The sequence below is a fragment of the Camelus dromedarius genome, chromosome 21 (genome assembly GCF_036321535.1).
Source record: "Camelus dromedarius isolate mCamDro1 chromosome 21, mCamDro1.pat, whole genome shotgun sequence".
Classification (NCBI taxonomy): Eukaryota; Metazoa; Chordata; class Mammalia; order Artiodactyla; family Camelidae; genus Camelus; species Camelus dromedarius.
Window position 1 is genome coordinate 22,076,495 of NC_087456.1, and position 20,770 is coordinate 22,097,264.

The 20,770-nt window shown below is 49.1% G+C and overlaps 1 protein-coding gene across 1 annotated transcript in view; it reads right to left on the reverse strand.

Annotated features, from left to right (window-relative positions):
- Nucleotides 1-2,188: 2,188 nt before the first annotated feature.
- The window catches only part of CNIH3 (cornichon family AMPA receptor auxiliary protein 3), a 207,778-nt gene continuing 189,196 nt past the window's right edge, over nucleotides 2,189-20,770 (reverse strand). The window contains exons 4-6 of the mRNA XM_010992673.3: nucleotides 11,863-11,975; nucleotides 7,722-7,865; nucleotides 2,189-3,620 (exon numbers count right to left, since the gene is read on the reverse strand). Coding sequence (XP_010990975.1) covers nucleotides 3,593-3,620; nucleotides 7,722-7,865; nucleotides 11,863-11,975 — 285 coding nt within the window. The 3' untranslated portion in view covers nucleotides 2,189-3,592. The remainder of the gene's footprint in view (nucleotides 3,621-7,721; nucleotides 7,866-11,862; nucleotides 11,976-20,770) is intronic.

Consider the following 20,770-nt stretch of genomic DNA (forward strand, 5'->3'; position numbering starts at 1 on the left):
CATGGCATTGACAAGAGGTGTCAGGTCCCAGCCTGACCTCCGCTCAGGACACGACAGATGAAAATGAGGCATCAGGAGGGTAGCTGAGTCCAAGGTCTTCACTCCCTTCCCACTGGCCAGGTGACTTCTCTCCCATCAGAGGACCTTGCCCTGGGTGGGCACCGGGCAGAGGAAGAACGGCGGATGGAGAGGAAGACTCATGTCCTACAAAGAGTTCGGTAGCGCTTACCATGTGCGGGCACCCTTCTAAGTTCTCTGCAAATATGAACTCATTAACTCATTTAATCTTAATGACAAGTCGGTGCAGCAGGTGCCAGCCCTCACCTCACTTAGTGAAGTGGAAAGTAAGTCTAAGGGACCTCCCCTGGCCCCGCTCTGACCCTTGGGGCACAGCCATGCCAGGCCCACAGCTCTGCCTCTCTAAGGGAATGGGAACCAGGTCGCCAGCACCACCCTCATGTGATGTCTGTGCTCCCCGAGAAGCTCCCTCCATGATGCCGGGCACGGGCTGGGTAGGAAGGGCTCTCCATCACCCAAGGGTAACAATTGCTTTGTGATTTCTCCAGCGTGCTTTCTCCTCCACTCTCCTCCCTCCCTTTGATTATTTCTATAGGATAAACAATGAGCGACAAAGAGATTCAAGAAGGAAAAATTACATGAGAAGAGGCAGACCTGGGTTTAGATTCCAGATGTAGTTACTGCACACCTCGCACTGGCCATGGGTCCCTGCAAGTAACTCATCTGCTGGGACCTTCTACATCTATAAAACAGAGAAAATACCAGCTTCACAGTATTCTTATGAGGAGCAGACAAAAAGCATCTGAAATATACAGAACCATGCTCGACACCTCAGTTTATAGCTACTGTTACTATCTGGCCACCTACTTACAGCATCAAGCTCTCATCTGGCTGATTCATCTGGGGAAGACTTACCTGCCCTGAGCCTCCCTGGTTTCCTGACCTGTAAAGCAGGCAGAGGAGAACACGCAACCTGTCTCGTGGGGGCGTTGTGAGAGCTGGGAGAGGTCCGGAGACGTCCTGGCGTAACTCCTGGCGCACAACACGGCTCTGCCAACCGTGCCACTACTCTTACTCTTACCATCGTGACTAGCTTCCCCCGGGAAGTGAAAATCGGCTCCAACTCTGAACAACCGCTGGAATTCCTTCTCAGTCACAGCTCATGTGGGAGAAGTATTTGGATGTCTCTCTTTCATAAAAGCTTTTAAAGCTTTTAGATCACCTTAAAGAAGAACCTCCCACAGTAAAGCAAGTCAGGCTGGCACACAAAGGAAGAAAACCAGGTACTTTCTCTATAGCTCTACTTTAAAGAAACTTCTCCTTTTCTCAAACAGTGAATGCTAATCAAACCCTAACAGGACCCTCAACTACCATGCCGGCTCTCAGGTGTGATGGAAAGGACACAGAGTTTTTTAAGGTCAGACAACCTGGGTTCAAAGGCAGGTCTGTGACTGCTGTGTGACTATAGTGACTCGCTTACCCTCTCTGAGCCTCAGCTTCCTCACTTAGAAAATGGGAAGAAAGACTAGTATCTACTTCATAGGATTCTGAAGAAAGTCAAATGAGATGTGAAAGCAATCGGTAAAATGCAAAGCACTGTGTAAATGTGAATTGCCATTATTTGTTGCTAAGAGAAATGATACTAAACTTAAGGCTCAATCACAGTAGATAAAACACCTCAGGAAGTCAGTATCTCTGCGTCCTCCTCCTTTCTAAGTCTGAATTTCCTATTTCCATTCTAACAGTCTTGGTGTACTTGTATCTGCCATTATTGCAAATCTTTTCGGAAGGAGGTAAAGTATAAAAACAAAACAGTTCCATGGTGAGAAGTAACATGGGCCATCGACCCCCTGCCTCCAGTTGCATTTGCAAGACGGCGGTGGGGTCAGATCTACTGTCTGCAGCCTGGAACCCAGGGCTTGTTTCTCTGGATGAAGGCAGCTGGTCATCTCGGGAATGCAGTCAGAGACGAGGCTAGCCAGCCGTAAAGGAAACTCTCCATCCCAACCACAGTTACTCAGCCAGGATGATGGGTACTGGCCAAGGGGAAGCCTGCTCCCAAAAATACTGCCTCAAATCCTCCAGCTCTAAACCTTCAGCCTCAGAGCAGAAGTCTGCCTTTTTGTTTTCTGTAGAATTTTTAGAAGCAAAATGCCTTTTTAAAACTTTTTCTACCTACTAGTTTACCAACTATATGGAGCTGAAGCCAGCCCGTAATGGGTTTAAATGAGACAGCCAGGTAGGTGAGACACTCAAGTGGTCGCAGCGTTTTAAACATAGCACACGTGTTACACAAACAACCATTCATAAACCTGAGTCACAGACTTCAGATAGACGCTGGTACACGTATAAATAGCCTATGTGTGTCAAACTGAAGAAAAGAAGGAAAGTTTGGGGAATAAGGTCAAAATCACTGTGCCTAATTTAAACGTAATAAAAAATTCTCAGCCTTGTCATTATTTACAACCCCCGAGCACAACTCCTACCCAAAAAGGAGAGAATGTCGAACGGAAAATTCTAAACGAGCTAATGTCCTCGTGTTGAACCGAACAGCACGAATGATGCGGCATCACAAATGAAGCTATAATTACGTTGTCTCGCTTCTTGGCTGCCGGATGCCCACAGTACAGAGCTGCCACTGCAGGTTTTTCTGGCTTTTTCTTGGAATCCTTAAGATTAGGAGGCTTTGACTAGTGTTTTGACCAGTTGGTTTGAATTCAATGGCCCCATGATGTTTTGGGATGACAACGGAATACAGTTTGTGGAGGTGAAGGAGTAACACTTTGAACACGTCATAAATGTTTTAAAAAATCATCTTTTCCTATGACTTCCCTTCTCCTCCCTTCCTCCCTCCCCAACCCATGACTTTGGCCATAACTCCTTACCAACCTACTGCCCCAAACTCAGCACATGATGTCACGGAAATCACTAAGCTGGGCTCTCATAAAGCAGAGCATGAAATAGGCACCCCTGCAGGCTCAGGGCTGGTTACAGCCGGAGGCAAATCTGCACACCTTCCAAGCCCCTCCCATCGAAGTGAAGGGCATGGCCAGGGCTGGAAGAAACAGAAGAGTCTCGGGTAGCCCATGACATCCTTGAGGCCTTCAAACGGTCCCATAGACTCATCCTCGACTCTGGGTCAGGCCGTTCCTTAGCTGGCACCTTCCAGCCTTCCAGTGTCCACCCCCACCGTCCAGGAACTCAGCGTGAACTTGCACGGAGCCGTTGGATAAAGTGGATTCAGCAAGCAGCGGTTCTCGCTCAGGGGAGCTTTAGCGTTTCGTCACCCCTCGTGCACCTGCTGCTCAGGAGGCATGGGCAGCCCGAGTGGGAGGTGTGAACAGTATGAATGGTGTGAACGCCAAGGACCGACACACAGGGCAACGACACGTGCGCGCAGCGGGCTTACTCGGGGGCTGGCTGCCGCCTGCTTCTGGCTCCCGATTCAGAGTGTCTGCCCGTCTCTTTCTCACACATCTCCACACTGGTCCCTTCTCCAATCACCAGCACAAGTGGACTTCTCAGCCTCAGGCCTCTCCCATCCCAGTCTCTGGTGATGTGCGTGGTCTTTGAGTTAAGAGCTCACTAAAGTGTAGATCATGCTGAGTGCAAAAAGAAGAGGAAAAGAAGGCATTAGTGGGAGCCTGCAAAGGACTCAGACGGCCGTCAAAAGAAGGACCTTCCAAAAGCCAGACCGCTTGTTTCTTTCTCATTCCTGTCCCTAGAGCATCTTCTCTACTCCCTGCACTGTTCCCCATCTCCTTGCCCCAACACTAGACTAAACATTTGTGACAAGAGCACACTGTGTCTCTTGGGTGAAAGATGTAATTGGTCTGAGTGCCGATTATTATTCTCATCAGGATGATTATTCTGGTTGTTATTCCTCTTTCCTACAATTGCAGGGCAGGTCCTCAGGGTTGGGGGTGCGGTGGATTCTTTATCCCACCAGCTGTCACATGCATGTATGATGGCTGTGTCCAGGGGTTCCCAGATTCTGCTGGATAATATGTCTGTGCCATGGCAATAATCTTCATCACTATTACAAGGACCGATGTGTAAGCACAGGCCCTCTGGGCGCACGAACTAAATGAATTCTTAATTGGGTAACTCTCTGGTCGTCCTGTTTTTTAACAGAATCCAGGCATTAAACATGCATTAACAGCATGTGTCCTAAGGTGGTACCCTACACTACCTGGGGGGGGGGGGGGTCACGCATCCCTGTGCTCTCAGAAAGGGCTGCAGGCTAATTCTGCAACAATGTGGAAGATGCCACACCAAAATATACACGTTGTCTACCGGGCAGAAAGAAAAACAACCACCTTTTCAAATATAGAGAGTAGAAGGGGTAATCTGGAAAACAAAACAAAAGGAAGCAGAAGCGTTTTCCTTCTAACCCTATCCAGCTGCAAAGCCCCAACGAGCTGTCCTGAGCAGCTGAAGCTGTCTTTGAGAACCTGATACATCTCGTACATCAGTGGTCAGGGCTGGAGCGAGAGGGGTCTTATTCGACACGGGGATGTCGGAGGTTATCTGAAAAGTGGGTCGCTCAAGGTCGCACGGCTAGTGACAGCGAGGCGAGGAGTCTCACCCCAACACCAAAGCCAGTGCCCTTTCCATTACAACGCTGAGCTTCAAGGTACTTGTTTACTCACTTCCATTCCCTCATTCACTCAGTACTTATGGAGTGTCTTCTCCTGCTGCCCGGCACCACTCCAGGTGCTGAGAACAACAGTGAGTGTGCGGCCCCAATCCCTGCCGTGTGCGTGCAGGTACACTGTCGCAATCACAAGGATTTAGCGAGCACTTACAATGCGCCAGGCACTGGCCCGGGCACTGTACATACAGAGGTGGATGAAACACATGGGGTTTCTGCTATCAAATAAACCATCAATTATAGAATTAGAGTGAGAGAAATGAACACAAGAGGAGGCGGGCATGGCCCAGAGTAACTGGGTAGGAGGGTGTGCTACTTCAGGCAGGTATTAATAAACATTATCCTGCTTTACACTCTTGATTTGAAAAGATCTTGACCTTGAGCAGGCAGAGTCCACACTGGACTAACCAACCTGTATTCGTATTAGTTTCAGCATTGGTATTAGTATTAGCATTAGTCTGAGTATTAGCTGGTCCCATCCCATATAACCTGCAAACACCTCCTGGTCCCCAGGGTAACCTGAGAAGAAGGTAGCTCTGGGTGCTGGAATGGTCTGCACAGGAGAGTGGGAAGAGTCCAGGCTCTCGGGCCAGATACACTGCTAACTATCAGCTAGGACCTTGGACACATTGTTCAATCTCCGTGGTCCTTAGGAACCCCTCGGGAATCTCAAATTGTAAAATGCAAACCCCACCTTTACATGGTTCCCAGCTGCTGACATTTGAGTCTTTATCACTGTGCTCAGCTCAGACGCAGCTCTCTCCACACATGGGGGTTCCCTCCCCCTTCATAAGTGGCCTGGGCTGACCTTTCCACAAGCCCTGGATGTAAGGGGCTGGAAGCCCCTGAGGTGGAAGAAACAGGGTCTTTGAGGAGCCCTGAAGAGCCCCAGGAAGTCAGATTCAACAAAGAAAGCAGAGCCCTTGGCTGTGACCCAGGGTCCCAGTGAGGCGGGAGGAGCCGTGATTTCCAATTTTGTTTTGGAAACAAAGTAATTAACAAATGTAACAAGAAGGCAGTTCACCAAAGAGAACTCAAGGACAGATAGTCAAGCAGAATGTGTGGAACATGATCAGTTACAGGATGATCACCACCATCTAATGGGCAGGAGCCCCAACACCACCCCCACAGCCCAGCAAAGCAGCTGTGTCTGTAGATTCCTGCGACCCCCAGGCCTTCTTCCCTCCAGCACCTTGGGCTCCAGCAGTCACTGCGTCAGTACTGCAGGGAGGGGGCTTGATCTGCCTCAGGCTTCAGGCCAACTAAAGCAGATCCCAGGCTAACGGGGCAGGAGCCAGGGAGCGGGCTGCCCTTGCTCTGCAGGCTTTGAGGAGGGGCAGTGCTGCCTCTGGGACAGCCCCTCCCCCACCGCCTGTGCTCAGCAGCAGGGTTGTCTGCAGCCCCACAAGGAGGCTAAGCCCACTCCAGTGAAGATATCACTAACCCCACCCTCTACAGAGTTCCCAAGACAGGAACCAGCTTGAGCCAGCTCTAGTTGCTCAGACTTGGGAGTCAGAGAGACTCGGGCCATCCCTGGGCATTTGGAAATCTCCAGAGAGGCTTCAGAGACCCTCAGGCTCCTTGCAAGGGGCAGGCAATGTCCATCAAGGACACTCCATCGAGAAAGAGGGCGGGGGTCACCCTGAGCTTGAACCAACACTTGACTCCAAGAAGAATGTGGTAGAATATTCTGAACCCCTTCCAAGTTGCATAATTCCAGACGTTACAGCCTCAGGGTCTCTGAGGCTTCTGGACACTGGAGATGCTGAGGGGAGACGAGGCGGACCAAAGCAGCAGATCTCACCCTCGGGTGTGAGGCTTAGCCCTGAGAGCCCTGAGAGAGAGCCCTGAATCAGCAGATCGAAGCTCAGGAATCTGCACTGTTAAGAAGCACACCCTCTTCATCCCGATTCTGGTGCAGGAGGTCCAAAGACCACACTTCTATAAAGACTTTTCTGTAAGTTTCCTGAGGCAGCAGGCGGCTAAGAACTCCATCTTTGGGACTGAACTTGTGATCATGGGGAAATTAATGTCTCCAATTCAGCTTCTTCATTGTTAATATTCAGACGAAGACAGCATTTAGCTCAGACACCAAGCAATCCACACCAAGCTCTTAGCTAGAAACATGGCTCAGTGCTCAAGGCTGGATAAATGCTGCTGCTTCCCAGCCTGCCCCGGCCCAACCCGAACCCTGAGGCGGCCCTGCAGTCTAACACCCCCGCCCTCCTCTTCCTTACCCAGCTACTGTCCACCAGGCCACTTTGCAGACAGCACTGGGATGCTTGGAGATACCACGGCCTGCTACAGGTGGCGACAGGATGGCAAGGAGACAAGTGAGACCCCAGGGATGAGCCCAAAGAGGAACAGGAAGGAGGAGGAGGAAAGGCGCTTTCAGAAAAGGCGCTCTCTGGGGTATCCAACCACAAGACAGTCTGTTTATAGTTAGCTGCTTAGATAGGATGTTCTGAATAAAGAGGCAAGAAGAGGGGAGATTTCTGAAGCAGAATTACAAAGTCAGCATGTTTTACTTAATTAGAATGGTGTTACATAACACTGGGAGAATTGTAAGTATAAGCATTTAATGGCTCAACATGCCCATTTAGGAAGTGTGAATGCCGCCAGGGTCTCTGTTGTGGTCCCCGAGAATGCTTACACAGAGACTAGGGGGCAGGGGATGAAGAGGCTACGCATCCAGGGCCACAGGCGACTTAATTGGCTGAGCTGCGGGAGTTGCTGGAGCCAGGGCGCCCCATAAAGAAGGAAAAAGTGCACCTCACCAATGATCTCCTAAGAGGTGTGGGTAGAATGTATTTTCGCGTGTGGCCCAAAGGACGCACCTGTCAGCAGGCAAGGCCTCCTGGGGACCTTCTGCCCCCTCGCTCCTTCATACAGAAGCCCTTGCTCCCAGACCAGCGTTAGACAGCAGGCGTCACCCTGACAGGCTGTGACTCCCACCCTCAAAGGCCACCTCCCAAAGACCAAGGGGCCGGCCTGAAACCCCCTCCATCTGCTGCAGGAGTCAGCCCCACCGGGAGGGGCAGAAACTCACCAGTAAAGGTAGTAGAAGAAGGAGAGGAGATAGAAGGCCAGCTTACACCAGGCCTCCTTCTGACAGTAGCTCAGGGTGTCTGCGTTCATGACCACCGGCGGGTCGTAGGCCAGCTCAGAACTATCTGCTGGACAGTGGAAATACCTGCAAGGAAAGAGGACACAGCATCATTGGCTCTGAGGCTTGGGCGGGACATCTGAAGTTCTCTGGGCCGAGTCCTCCTAATGCCGGACTTCCCTCTGAGGCATCTCTGCTAAGCAGCTGTCTGCCTTCTGCCAGAATCACTGGTCAGCCGCTATCTCCCAGCAGGTAGTAACTCCCCCATACTCAGATCCACGGGCATCACCGTGATTCCCCCCACAAAGCTGCTCTGACGGAAGGGAAACGTGTCACCTGGTGTTACCAGGAAGAGCCCCTTTCTCGAGGGGCGTGGGAGGGGACCACAAGTCTACCTTAAACATTAATTACTTTGGATTCAACATCTTTCTCTTTGCAGACCATCTTTTAAAATCCTGAATACTCGGGGAGGGACAGCATACTGTCACTTGAGTGTGGAGCAGTTTATAGGGAATTTTCTTCTTGACAGAAGGACCCAGAACAGGAGAAAGAACATTGGCCATCGTGGGGCGAGAGCAGCCCCAGAGGGAAACTGGGGAAGCCCAAGAGCTGGGGATGGAAGAGAGGAGGGAGGGAGGAGGCTCAGGCACTTTGTCTTCTTCAGAACATCACCTTGGCTTAACATGAACCGGCCTTGTTCGCAGGAGGAGGGAAATTGGCTGGGTGAGGCCTTTGGAAGTGGTCAGGGGCTAGGGAAGTCCTGCCCCGAGGCTGAGACTCAACAGGACACTGCCCCCATGTCCTTGGCCAGGGCCTTAGTCAAAGCTGAAGAACAAAGTGTGGCTGAAATCGCTCAGAGGGCTGCTTTTTTGTTAGTCTGGTAAAGGAATCAGGAGGCCTGGTGCAAATTCAGCGCTCCTGTGAGGCTCTGGGACAGGCCGTGGTCCTCTGAGAGCGATGCCCAGGAGAGCGGTCTGACTGGCTTCATCACCCTGCTTTGAAGAGCATCCTGTCGTGTATCAACTCAGTGCTGGTATTTCAGTTTCCTCTTCCTTGCCTTCAGAAGACTTCACTGATGTGATCTGTCATCCACTCTGTGCCAACAGGAAATCCCAAGCCAGATCCAGTGACATCTGCCTGCCAGCTCACCGCCTTCCAGGACATTCACCTCTCCTCTTCCAGGAGCAGATTTCAAAACCTGTCTGCTTTTCTGTGGCCTTATTCCCAGGTGACCTTATTAAGCAGAGGCAGGGGTCGCCAGGTGGCCAAGCAGCTCAATGTACAGAATCAGGTCTCTGATACTCACCTGTCACCAGAGTGAGCTTCCGCGGGTCAGTCATGAACCTCTCTGTGCCTCAACTTCCTCATCTGTAAAATGGGGATGAAACTGCCTACTCCAAAGGGCTGTGGTGACAGTTGTGTGAGGGGATGGATGCAAATCATCTGCAGATAACAGGCACTGAACCAAAGTTCCACAGTTTCACTTGCAGTAAAGCAAAGGAGAGCTAAGGCAGAGGGGCTTCCTGGGCACTAGAAACTTCGCTGGGCTGGACCCACTGGAAGGGGGGGAATGAAAGAAAGGGTATTCAAGATTTTAAAGGGCACTTCCCCTCCTCCTTCCTTTTTCTTTCATTTTCTGAGTACTTATGAATTGCCGGAACTAGGCTAGACCCTGTCAGTGATTCAAAAACATTAAGACAAGTTCCCTGCTGGCAAGGAGACTGCAGTCACCCGCTTCTCACACCCGAAAACGTTCTGAGAGTGAGGATGCAGTTGGCTCACCCTCCCTCCCATTTGGGGGAGCAACAGCCCTGAAAAGCAGGACACAAAAGTTTTGTAAATTAACTGCACTTTTGATACCCTGGACTGACAACACACCATTTGAAGGAACTTGGGATCAATTCCTTCTAGAGGGTGAAAAGCCAGCCCCCAGGGGACAAGGACATGGCCTGCGATTCATACAGAGGTGGCCCTGCCATGTCCCAGCTGAGTGATTTTGGGCCATGACTTAACCTTGTGGGTCTTGGTGATCCTGTGTGTGAAACAGGGAGAGGCAACTCCAATGAACCCATTTGTTGTGGATGCTGGATGAAGTGGGCGTGGACTGTCTCCTAGTGGGTATGCAATACATTTCAACCCCCTCAAGTTTCTATGTGTCTTCTCTCTAACTTTGGCTTTTAGTAGGTGACCTTTACTTAAAGCAGGACTTCCTTATGTAACTGAATCATCTTCCTTCCTCCCTAAACCTGTGACAATTTTTTTCCCTCCTCCTGCTGTTGGTCACCTCCCAGCCACCCAGCTTAGAGACTCTCTCTCCCTCAGCTCCAGCATCCCATTATTGGCCAAGGCCTGTCCAGTTGACCTCCATAGACCCTCTTTTTCTCTCCCCGTTCCAACTTCCACCCCTGGTACAAGCCTCCATCATCTCCCCCTGGAATTTCGTCATAACCTCCTGATTGGATCTCATCCTCAAAAATTTCACCCTCCAACCCACCCTTCCCACTGCTGCCAGGGTCACCTTCCTAAAAACTGATCAGATCAGGTAATGCCATTTTTCTGCCTCGAAAGCTTCTGAGCGTTATCCATTCCCTACGGAAGAAATTAATTCCAACTTCCTATCAAAGCGCTTCAGACCCTCCCTATGTGATGCCCAGCTGTCAACCCCATCTCTGCTGCCTTTCGTCTAAGAACCCTACATCTAACCACACTGAACGCCTGCTGTCCCCCAAAAGCACCGAGTGCTGTCTTACATCAGGGCCTTTGCATAAGCCAGGCCCTCAACCTAGAACATGCTTTTCCAGATTTTCCAGGGTCACTCTTTCATTTCTCTGCACTCCTATATATATTTCTCATATACCCTCAATTAAGAATATATTTCCCTCTACCAAGAGGGTGTATATTCCTTGAAGATAAAGATTATATTTTACATTCATCTTGGAATCCCCCACCAGGTCTGGCATGTATGCTAAATGTTCCATATGTTTGCTAAATGAAGGAGTGAATGCCCTAGATGTGACTAAACACAGGCTACACTGTACGGTAAAAATGACAATGATTCAATGTTTGGGGGAACCACAGCTCTGGGAGCAAAGGGTAGAGTGGGGTTAATTTATTTGCACAATTTGTATTCATTACTACTTTTGGATCCCCCCTCCCTGCCTCTTATATCCATATGGTAAGTGTATTTTACAAAAAGCCCAAATCACATGATCTGATGCATGGTCTTAGCAGGAAACAGAATATTTAAAATCAGAATGGTTCCAGAAAATCCAGCCCATCTGGTAGGTAGATTATTTTTATTAAGATATAATTCACATACCAAAAAATTCACCTTTTAGAAGTATACAATTCAGTGATTTTTAGTATATTCAAAGAGTTGTACAACCATCACCAACATCTAATTTCAGAACACTTTCTTCGACTTCAAAAGAAAACATTGTACCCATTAGCAGTCACTTCTCACTCCTCCTCCCTTCCAGCCCAGGGCAACCACCAATCGACTTTCCATTATCAATAGACTTGCCTATTCCGGATGTTTCATATAAATGGCCTTTAATTTAATTTAACTTTTTTTATTGTGCAGTCAGTTACAATGTGTCAATTTCTGTGTACAGCACAATGTCCCAGTCATGCACATACATACATATATTCATTTTCATATTCTTTAAATGGCCTTCTGTGACTGGCTTCTTCCACTTGTAATTTTTTCAAGGTTCATCTATATCGTAGCATGTGTCAGTACTTGATTGCTTTTACTGCCAAATAATACTCCATTGTAAGGATATACCACATTTTGTTCATTTGGGTCGTCTGTGCTCTTGGCTATGGTGAATAATGCTACAGCTGCTTGTAACACTGATCCATGAGAGTGGAGGCTGGGGTTAACGGAACCTATGGGAAGGGCCTTCCCTTCCTGGACGGTTGTCTGAGAGCAGCTTGGAAACAAGGCTTTGGGGAAAGGGTCTCAAAGGAAGGGAGGAGAGGAAGGCACGAAGTGGCTGGTCCATCTGGGGGACATCGTCTCTGGAGGGCAGGCTGCCCAAGTGGAAAAGGGGAAGGACAGAGCTGTCCGAAGCAGACCTACCTCCAGAAGTGATAGAAAAGTAGAGGGACATTCAGCCCCAGGGTGAGCCACTCCTGAGCACACAGGAACATGATGCAGAAGAGGCTGTGGATGGAATATTCAGGTAGCACCAGCTGAAGAAGGAGTAGAGACACAGGCCTGAGTTAGAGGGAGGAAAAGTCACTCCTGCATCTATGGCAGCTGATGTCTGCCCGGATAACGCCTCCAACATGCTGGTGACACAGAGCCCCTTTCCCCTCACAGAGCATAGGCTGGGACCCATTTCTGGGAAGTTCTCCTCTTTATGGTACCAGAGCCATGCTTTATACCCAACCCCAAGTGGACACAAGCCCTCAGCATCCTACTTACCAGAATAGGGCACTTGCTTCTGGGGCCCCCTGTGGATGACCACTGGGAAGACCCGAAAGAGGAGGTCCAGCCCCAGTGAGGTCTGACCTGAGGCAGGACCCACTAGGAGGAATACTGACTGGGTTCTAGTGATTCTGTAACTGCCCTGCTCCCGGTTTCCCAGCCCCTGTGTATCCTCCTATAGAAAGTCACAAACCTTAAAGCAAATATGTGTGTTTTGTTCAAATATAGAAGAAGGGTTGGGAAAAACTGAGAGACAGCATTTTGCTTGATGGCAGATAGATCAAGAGGAACCTAAGACAAAGAAAATGTAGTGATGATAAAAGAGGGAAAGTTTAGCCTCCAGAGGAAGGGGAAAGAAACAAGCCCAGACCAAGAAAGGTCAGATGTGGAAGGTGACCAGCAGGAAGACGAAGCCCCCGACCCCAATCCACCCACACAGGTGTAAACGGATAAAGAGAGCTTCTTAATAAGATTATGAACCTGCCACCCCCACAAGGAGGTTTACATCTTAACCAAAATCAAAGTTGTAACAGCAATCAAAGTGTCTATAAAGGAGAAACTTGGTCCCCAGGCCAGTAGCAAGGAAACCCAAAAATAGAGATGTAAATTCACCATCTTTCCCAATGATATAGGGATGAATATTTAATGAATGAATATTTAATGAATATATACATATATATATATGGAGGGTTGGGGAATAGCCTCTGTGTATTGTTTAGAGCATGATGAATGCTTTGGTGAATCTAGCAAATTCTAACTATTCTTCAAGGCCCATCTCAAAAGCCACTTTCTAATGGAAGCTCTGCCCATCCTACCCCACCTCCCCCAACCCCACCCTGCAATTCTCAGCCCCCCAGCATCTTTCTGACCCTCACCCAGGGGGACTGTCCCTTAGGGAGTCATTACCCTCTGCCCACCTCCCAACACACGTGGACTTTCTCCACTATTTCTGTAAATGAAGATGGCTAAATTCTATTCTTTTCTCGTCTCCATTCACAAAGAGCTTTTTTGCACTTAGTAGAGACTTAACAAGTATTTAATAAAATGAACTAAACTGACCACATGCATACGTTTGCAGCACAGCTGGCTAGAACACACATTTAAAATAAACACATGCAGAGGCACATGTAAGAAATGCATTTTGTAAGTAAGTGGCATCCTTTTTATTCTCAAGTCCAGTGAAGAATGAACTGCACTGACGCACATCTTAGAATTTCCAGGCAGTAACCCTGGGATCAACGTACAAGAGCTGTCATTTCAGAGGCAGGGACCTCAGTGGGTGAATCAGGCACAGCCAGCCCCTGGGGGCCCCAGCCACCTGGTGGGAGGGGTATGTCCCTATCATTTCTTCTCACAGGACCTTGCAGCCATCCTTACCAACCCCATCAGCGTCCAGCCAAGTCATCACCCTATCCCCTTCTGTTCAAAGAGAAAGCCCACATTCTCAGAGCGGGGCATGCCAGCCCCAGGGGGCGGTGGCTGTGACTTCTGCTATGCATAGCTCTCCATTTTTTAATCATCAGTTTCAGCCACTTAGGTTGAGGTAATTAACATGTTTAGAGACAGCCACCCAGGGGCCTGGATTATCCATGATAGCGCCATCTCGGTCTCCGACTCCGGCAACAAATCTCTGACTCATTTCAGTTTGGATTTCAGGTCCTACTATTAATCACCACTGCTTCCCTCTTCGGGGCCTGATTTATAGTGGAAGCTGCAACCTTCTGAGCAGGGAGGATTCATCACTGTCACCATGCAGAGGAAAACTGCTTAATGGAGGCCAGCTGGTTCCAGAGGTGCCCTGCCTGCTGGGGGTCTGTCCCTGTCACGATGCTGGGGAAGATGTAGGGAACCTGTTCCTCTTGGACCAAACAAAGCTCAGCCAGGCCATTTGCACCAGGCCTGCACAGTGGGCATTGCTGCTGCCCTCCACACACTTTCTGCATCGGGAAGAGTCACTGGGCAGGGCTGAAGGGCTGTGAGCTGAAACAGCGTGGAAAGAAGGCTGGAGCATTTGCCAGCCAATGCAAAGTGCTCCAAGGGTCTCTTTCTTTCACCTCTGACACAGCCAAACACATCTAGAGTGGAGAGTACTCCATCACCCTGAAGCCATCAGTGAGGAGAGAGGCGCTGGGGTAGCTGGTGATGAACACATAGCATGAACTGGAGAGAAACTTGTGTTGTTTTCAGCGACTGAGATTTGGGAGTTGTTTCTTACAACAGCATTATTTAACCCATCTTGTCTGGTACAGGATGAGTAATCAGTGGGGAAAGCAAAGTGGTGTTCATCCCTCTTTATCCTCCCCCTGACCAGCCAGCCCGCCCCTCCTTTCACAAGCGCCGGGCTTGCCGAGGCAGGGGCTGAGTGACCACCAGGCCGGCGTGATGCTTATTCATTCATGTGGGCAGTTGGACTAGCTGTCCTCTCCCAACCCTGTGCTTACCTAACTGTTATATAAAGACCACCCCTGGATCCACCAGGCAAACTACAGAAACACTGAGGGAAGACTGACCTACCCCCACCAAACTGAGCCAGCCCCTCACACTGAAAAACCCTGGCTTTATATATATGTAAAGACAAGCTGTTGAATGGTGTCAATCTCATTCTTTCCTACAATAAACAGAGGAACTGTGCCACACAGGCCACAGTCTACTGAGTTCCCGTGTCTCATATGCCCTGCTTTACAGTTATAAATACTAAATAAGTGGTCTCAATATAGGTGTTGTGGGACTGCTGAAAAGACTGCAATTCATTCCAACCAGGGGGTGGCTCATGGAAGGTTTTGTGATCAAGGTGGAATCAAGAGAACTTGAAAGGATGAGTAAAACCTAATCACGCAAAGAAGCCCAAAGTCAGGGTTCCAGGCAGAGGAACTGTGAGAAAAGCAGAGATGTGATCACCAGCTGGGCGCATTCTGTACAAGCCCACCTACATCACTCAGTCACCATTCAGTGGACTCAGGCCAGGCCTGACGTGAGCCGAGTTCTGGGTAAGTGTTCATTTTATTTGCCTCCTGCTGGGACCCAACCATCTCATCCCCTGGGGCTGAAGCCTTTGTGTGTCACCATCATAAACTGAAGGGTGGGGGACTGTCATAACAGTGTGATGACAACACAGCCTCCTCCTCCTCTTGCCCCCTGCCCAACTGCACAAACAGCAAGTGTAGCCCTCAGAGCCCGCTAGCAAACCTCAGACACTTGTCAGTGAAGCCCTCAAAGATTTCACCGACCCCCCCCCCCCAACTTCCTCCATCACTTCTAAGAGGATGGACGTGGCGTCTGGTGAGGGTCATTTGGTCCTGACTTCCTGCCCAGATTCTAGTCCTCAACTTCCTCTTCCTGGCAGGCATTTCCATCGGGATATTTCACAATCACTGTGTGCTGAAAACTCACTCTCCTCCCAGTACCTGTAAACTTTATCTCCAAATTTCCTATTTCTGCTAACTACAGCCATCTCTCACTTCTCTGTCTCATCTATTTCCTCATTCGTTTGTTTCCAAATCTTGCCATTTCTTCTTCACAGCCGCCTGCATTTGTTTTTTCTTTTTTATTTCTACTGCCCTCTACTGGTCTGCTCCCTCTCCTCCCAAGGCTGGTGCAAGAATATTCTAGCAGGTTTCCGCCCTGTATCCTGCTCCCTCTGTCCAACAGAGCAGCCAGCACCTCCTCTCCCCTCCCTGTATGTGCCACACTCGGCTCCGTCTTCATCCACAACCTTGCTTTTCCAGGGATTTTATTTTATTTGTGTCCAAAATAGTTTATTTCTACTTATGCAACATCTCATTCATTCATGTATCCATTCATTTGCTGCTTTAGCTCCCAAATGATTTGTAACTGACTGGTAATGGTAACCTTTACCTATTATGGGAGGATACTGTAATGATGTATCACCTTCTGTCTCGTTTCATTGTGGTGGAGAGGGGCATCAGGGGGCAGGAGGGGAAGCTCTTCTAACCCCTATAGGGAGAAGAAAGAAAGAGGAGATGCTTGGAGTTGAAGCAAAGGAATGACGCTCTGTGGGGGAGAAAGGGGATTCCCTAAGATCTGGTGGGGGGGAGGTGGCAAAGACAGAGAGGTGGTGACAAGGGCCCCGAGTGCTGGAGATCTGCGCCTGGCTCCCACCATGTATCCCAGGAGGCAGGATTTCTGAGGGGCTAGTATAAGCATGGCTGGAGCCAAACACTAAGAGCCAAGCCCCAGAAGCCACGGGGAAGGTCCCAGGGCTGTGTAGCTTGAAGGGAGTGGCAGCTCTGAGACCCATTATCTCCACCCTTCTTCAGCAAACCTCGTTGACTCAGACAACAAGATTTTTTGCTGTGATCATACTCGGCTAAAAATATTAGCCCACTATCTCGAAGTGTTACATAAATTCTTGCCAGTTACATAATGATCAACTGTGTGATACTGAGAAAAGCAGCTAACCACACTTAGTCTTACTTCCCGCATCTGTAAATGCCACCATTTACAACCTACCAACAAGGCTGCTCTAAGGGACACAAGGATGTCCTATGCATGACAGTGCTCTCAAAGGGGAAGCAGCAACGGAGAAAGGAAGATGCTGCTATTGTGATGAACGTGATCATCATTATTGTTAACAATCACACACCAGCTATTTACCATTCTCAGGCAGGAAACTTGTCGCTCTTACCCTGAAAGTCAATGAAATGGCACAGAACCAATTTTGGTTTCCTGATTCCCCATCCAGTCTCCTCTGAGACCCCTCTGATTAAACCAAACTTCCAGCTTCGCCAAGTGGGAAGAAAAACCAAGAGCTGTTTAACAGCCTGCCTCTCAAACCATAAAAACCCCAATCCTGTTTTCAGCAACAACCCAGTTCCCTCTGTATCTCCCCTAAGGTTCTCTCCAGGAGCCAGTGAATAAGAGGAAGAAGAAAAAGATAATGTCTCTATCATTTGATTCCCCCTCCCACACCAATCTGGCCCTAAAACAGAAGAGTCCTTCTGGGATGAGCAGGGCGGAGGCAATTTTCTTATGTGTCCAGCATGGAGAGCCATTCGCCATTTGTCCCCAGATGAATAATAGTGCACAGGATTCACATTAGGTGGGGGAGAGAGTAGGAAGGAGAGATGGGATGGCAGCTAGGGAACCCGGGATTTTGCTAAACTGGAAGACAATGAGAAAAACATCCCAAGCACTGTCAGGAAACCTCACTCTGTCTGAGTCCCTTTGTTCGAGGGAGGCCACTTTCTCTTTAATTGCTCTGGGCGACACTCTCCTGGAGAGAGCGAGCCTCCCCACGGCAGTCCTGCAAGAGCCTCCCAGGCCTGCCTCGCCAGGGGCGAGGGTTCCCTGCAGCCTCTGAGGCCGAGGGCCAGGCCTCCATGGGCCCTCACCACCAGCTGCGCCATGTGCTGGGGACACTGGCCAACTAGGGAAATCCTCCCGCTTGGATCTGGGAGGAAAAGTGATCATGCACAACACTATGAGGAAGAAGGCTACTTCCATCAGAATTCACAGGGGCCTCAGCTTTGCATCTGGAGAAGTAAACTGGGAAAATAAGTAACAGAACAGGCTTTGCTCACGGCTCTACCATCCTGACACTCCTACCCGGCCCCCTCCTCCACCCCGTTTCTTTCAGCTTCACCATTACCTGGCAGTGATTCTCAAATGTTATGGTACTTCCAAATCACCTGGGGGTTTTGCTAAAACACAGATTGCTCAGCCCCACACCCAGAGTTTCAGATTCAGGAGGTCTGAGTGGGGCCTAAGAATCTGCCTTTCTAACCAGTTCCCAGGGGAACCACTGAGAACCTTGTGCCTCAAAGTGTAGTCCCAGGACCAGCAGCACCAGCACCACCTGGGCACTTAGAAATACAGGAATGTTAGAAATATAGAATTTAGGCTCCATCCCAGACCACTGAATCAGAATCTGGCGGGTTTTAATAAGATCCCCAGGTGATTTATATGCACATTAAAGTTTGGGAAATGGCTGCTCAGCACTGATTCCCAACATAGGGTCCTCCAGGCACCTGCAGCAGAGTCGCCTTAGACATGTATTTTAAAATGCAGGTTTCTGGGTTCTACACCAATCTACTAAGATAGACTCTCTAGCAAGGAATCTGCATTTTCCAGAAGCATCCCAGGTGATTTTGTCAAACATTTGAGCTGAGAGGCATAGACTAAGGGTTTGAAGGGCACTCAGGACAGAGGCTTCCATTCTGAAGACCATGGGTCCCAGTCCCCCAACAGGGCTGTGACAGGCCTGCAATCACTGCGCACTGCTCACTACTGCTCAGTGTGCAGTGGACTCGAGTCTGGGCAGGGAGCACATGCAGATGAGGGCAGCAGTGTCTGGCTGCTGGCTCTCCAAGTCACCACCATAGGAGGACACAATGAGGCTCCCTTAGAACCGAGGCCGTGGTCTCTAATCTTGCAGGGCTGGCCTTGGCATCTTTTGCAGATGGAGGTCATCTCTCCAGCAACCTCCCACCCCCAGAACCTCACAGCCTCTAGTCCTCACCATCCCCTGCCTGTCCTCAGCGCCACCTCTGCCCCTCACACTCTCAGGCTCCTTCTGCCTGTCTCTGGCCTTCCTTGTGTCTCAGTGGACTTTACAGACCTGGGAGGTCACTGGCTCCTTTTAGAACCAAACCTCTGGGTTCCAGCCCTGCCCTGCCCACACCTCCCAGCCTGCCTTTATCACTGTTTTCATGCAGCTTCAAGACACACTTGAATTTCAAAAGCCTCTCTGCCAGTTTCCTCACACACTTGTTAAATTACTGAACTATCGAAGAGCCCACTCAGGGAGGAGGTGAGAATAAAAGCGCTCTCTCAAATAATGCCATATTTTTAAAGGGACAAAATTCTCCTACAACTCACTGGCAATTCAAAGGCATCTTAAGTTAACACTTGCAGCTACCCACTCCTTTCTTCCTTTCTTTAAGCCAGGGATGATTGGGGGGGGGGAGGAACTGTCATGTTCAGAACATAGGGATTGATTCGGCAAAAGTTCAGATCGTTTGAGAGAGGAGATACTAACAGAAGGGAAAGTTCTAGAATGAGAAGGGCAGAGGGGTATGTGATTCACAAGCCTTCAAGTGCTGAAGAGTCCCACTTAGGCACTCAGTCAGCAAGTATTTATTAGAAGCCCTTACTAGGTAAAGCAGTCCATCTGGGGGGAGGCTACAGTGTAAATGAGAATCCACGGAAACGATGGATTCTACCGCACAAAAAAAATGGGAGCCGAGGGACGGACAGAAGCAGACCGCAAGCAACACGAGGCAGGAAGGAAGGAGAAGAAACCATCCACTCTGAAGGAGGAAATGAAGGAGGGCTCCTTGGAGGAGAATGGACTCCAAGCTGAGATTTAGAAGATGAGCTATATTGAGGAAGGCAGGATACTGTGGCTGGGGGCATCTCCAAGGACACTGGGCATCACCTTCTTTGAGGTGTCTGAGATAGTCACTGTTTTCTTTATGTCCTAGAAAAACACCACCTCCAAATCGTTCACAGAAATGACCTTGAGACTGAAAATCCTTTCTACCAGCCTCTTCTTAAACCTATAAGACTTCCAGGGAACCATCATAACGATTTCACCTGACCAGGGAAGGCCACAGTGACAGGAAAGGGGGTCAAGGCCAGAAACAAGTCATCAATCTGAGTTCTGCCTACAGCCCGAGTTGAAAGCCCTGTGCACAGTGGATGATAATTGGTCTTGACGTTGGATCACATTCATAGAATTCATCAATTTCGGCACAGCAGCTGGCCCAGCCCGCCCATCTCCAGCCTGTCCCACCCACTTTGCCCTCCCAGCCCAGCATGAAGGGAAGGAACCCAACTCTTGTAGGGAGAAAAGGGTCCCAAAGCTCCAAGGCCGCATCTTCCTAATTCACTGCCCCCTTAGAGTGTTGGGTTCCACATAAGGCTTCTGACACCACATCTTTCGTGGAACAGGGACCTGCTGTTTTCAGCAGGAGTTTCTCTCATTGCCCCACAGATCATCCTTCATTAGAGCAAACCTAGCAGCACCCTAGGTCTTGAGCAGCACCATTCCAGGATAAAAACAGACGATTATCCTACTTAACAGCTATTAAGTGGTGTTAATTACCTATTACTTTCAACAGGTTGCAGAAATTTTACTGAAAACAAGCAAAAAAAAGGTGACTTGAATGAGAGCACAAGTATTGGCAGCTGGGAAAGGAGAGCAAATCGTCATCGTCACCATCAATTAATATTCACTGCAGAAAACTTCCCAACCTGGGAAAGGAAACAGACATCCAGGTCCCGGAAGCACAGAGAGTCCCAAACAAGATGAATTCAAAGAGGCACATACCAATAAACACTATAATTAAAATGGCAAAAATTGAAGATAAAGATAAAATCTTAAAAGCAACTAGCTACATACAAAGAAACTCTCATAAAACTATCAGTTGACTTTTCAGCAGAAAATTTGCAGGCCAGAAGGGAACTGCATGATATGTTTAAAGCGATGAAAGGGAAAAACCTACAACCAAGAATACTCTACCGGGCAAGGCTTTCATTCATATCTGAAGGAGAGATGAGGTGTTTTACAGACAAGCAAAGCTAAAAGAGTTCATCA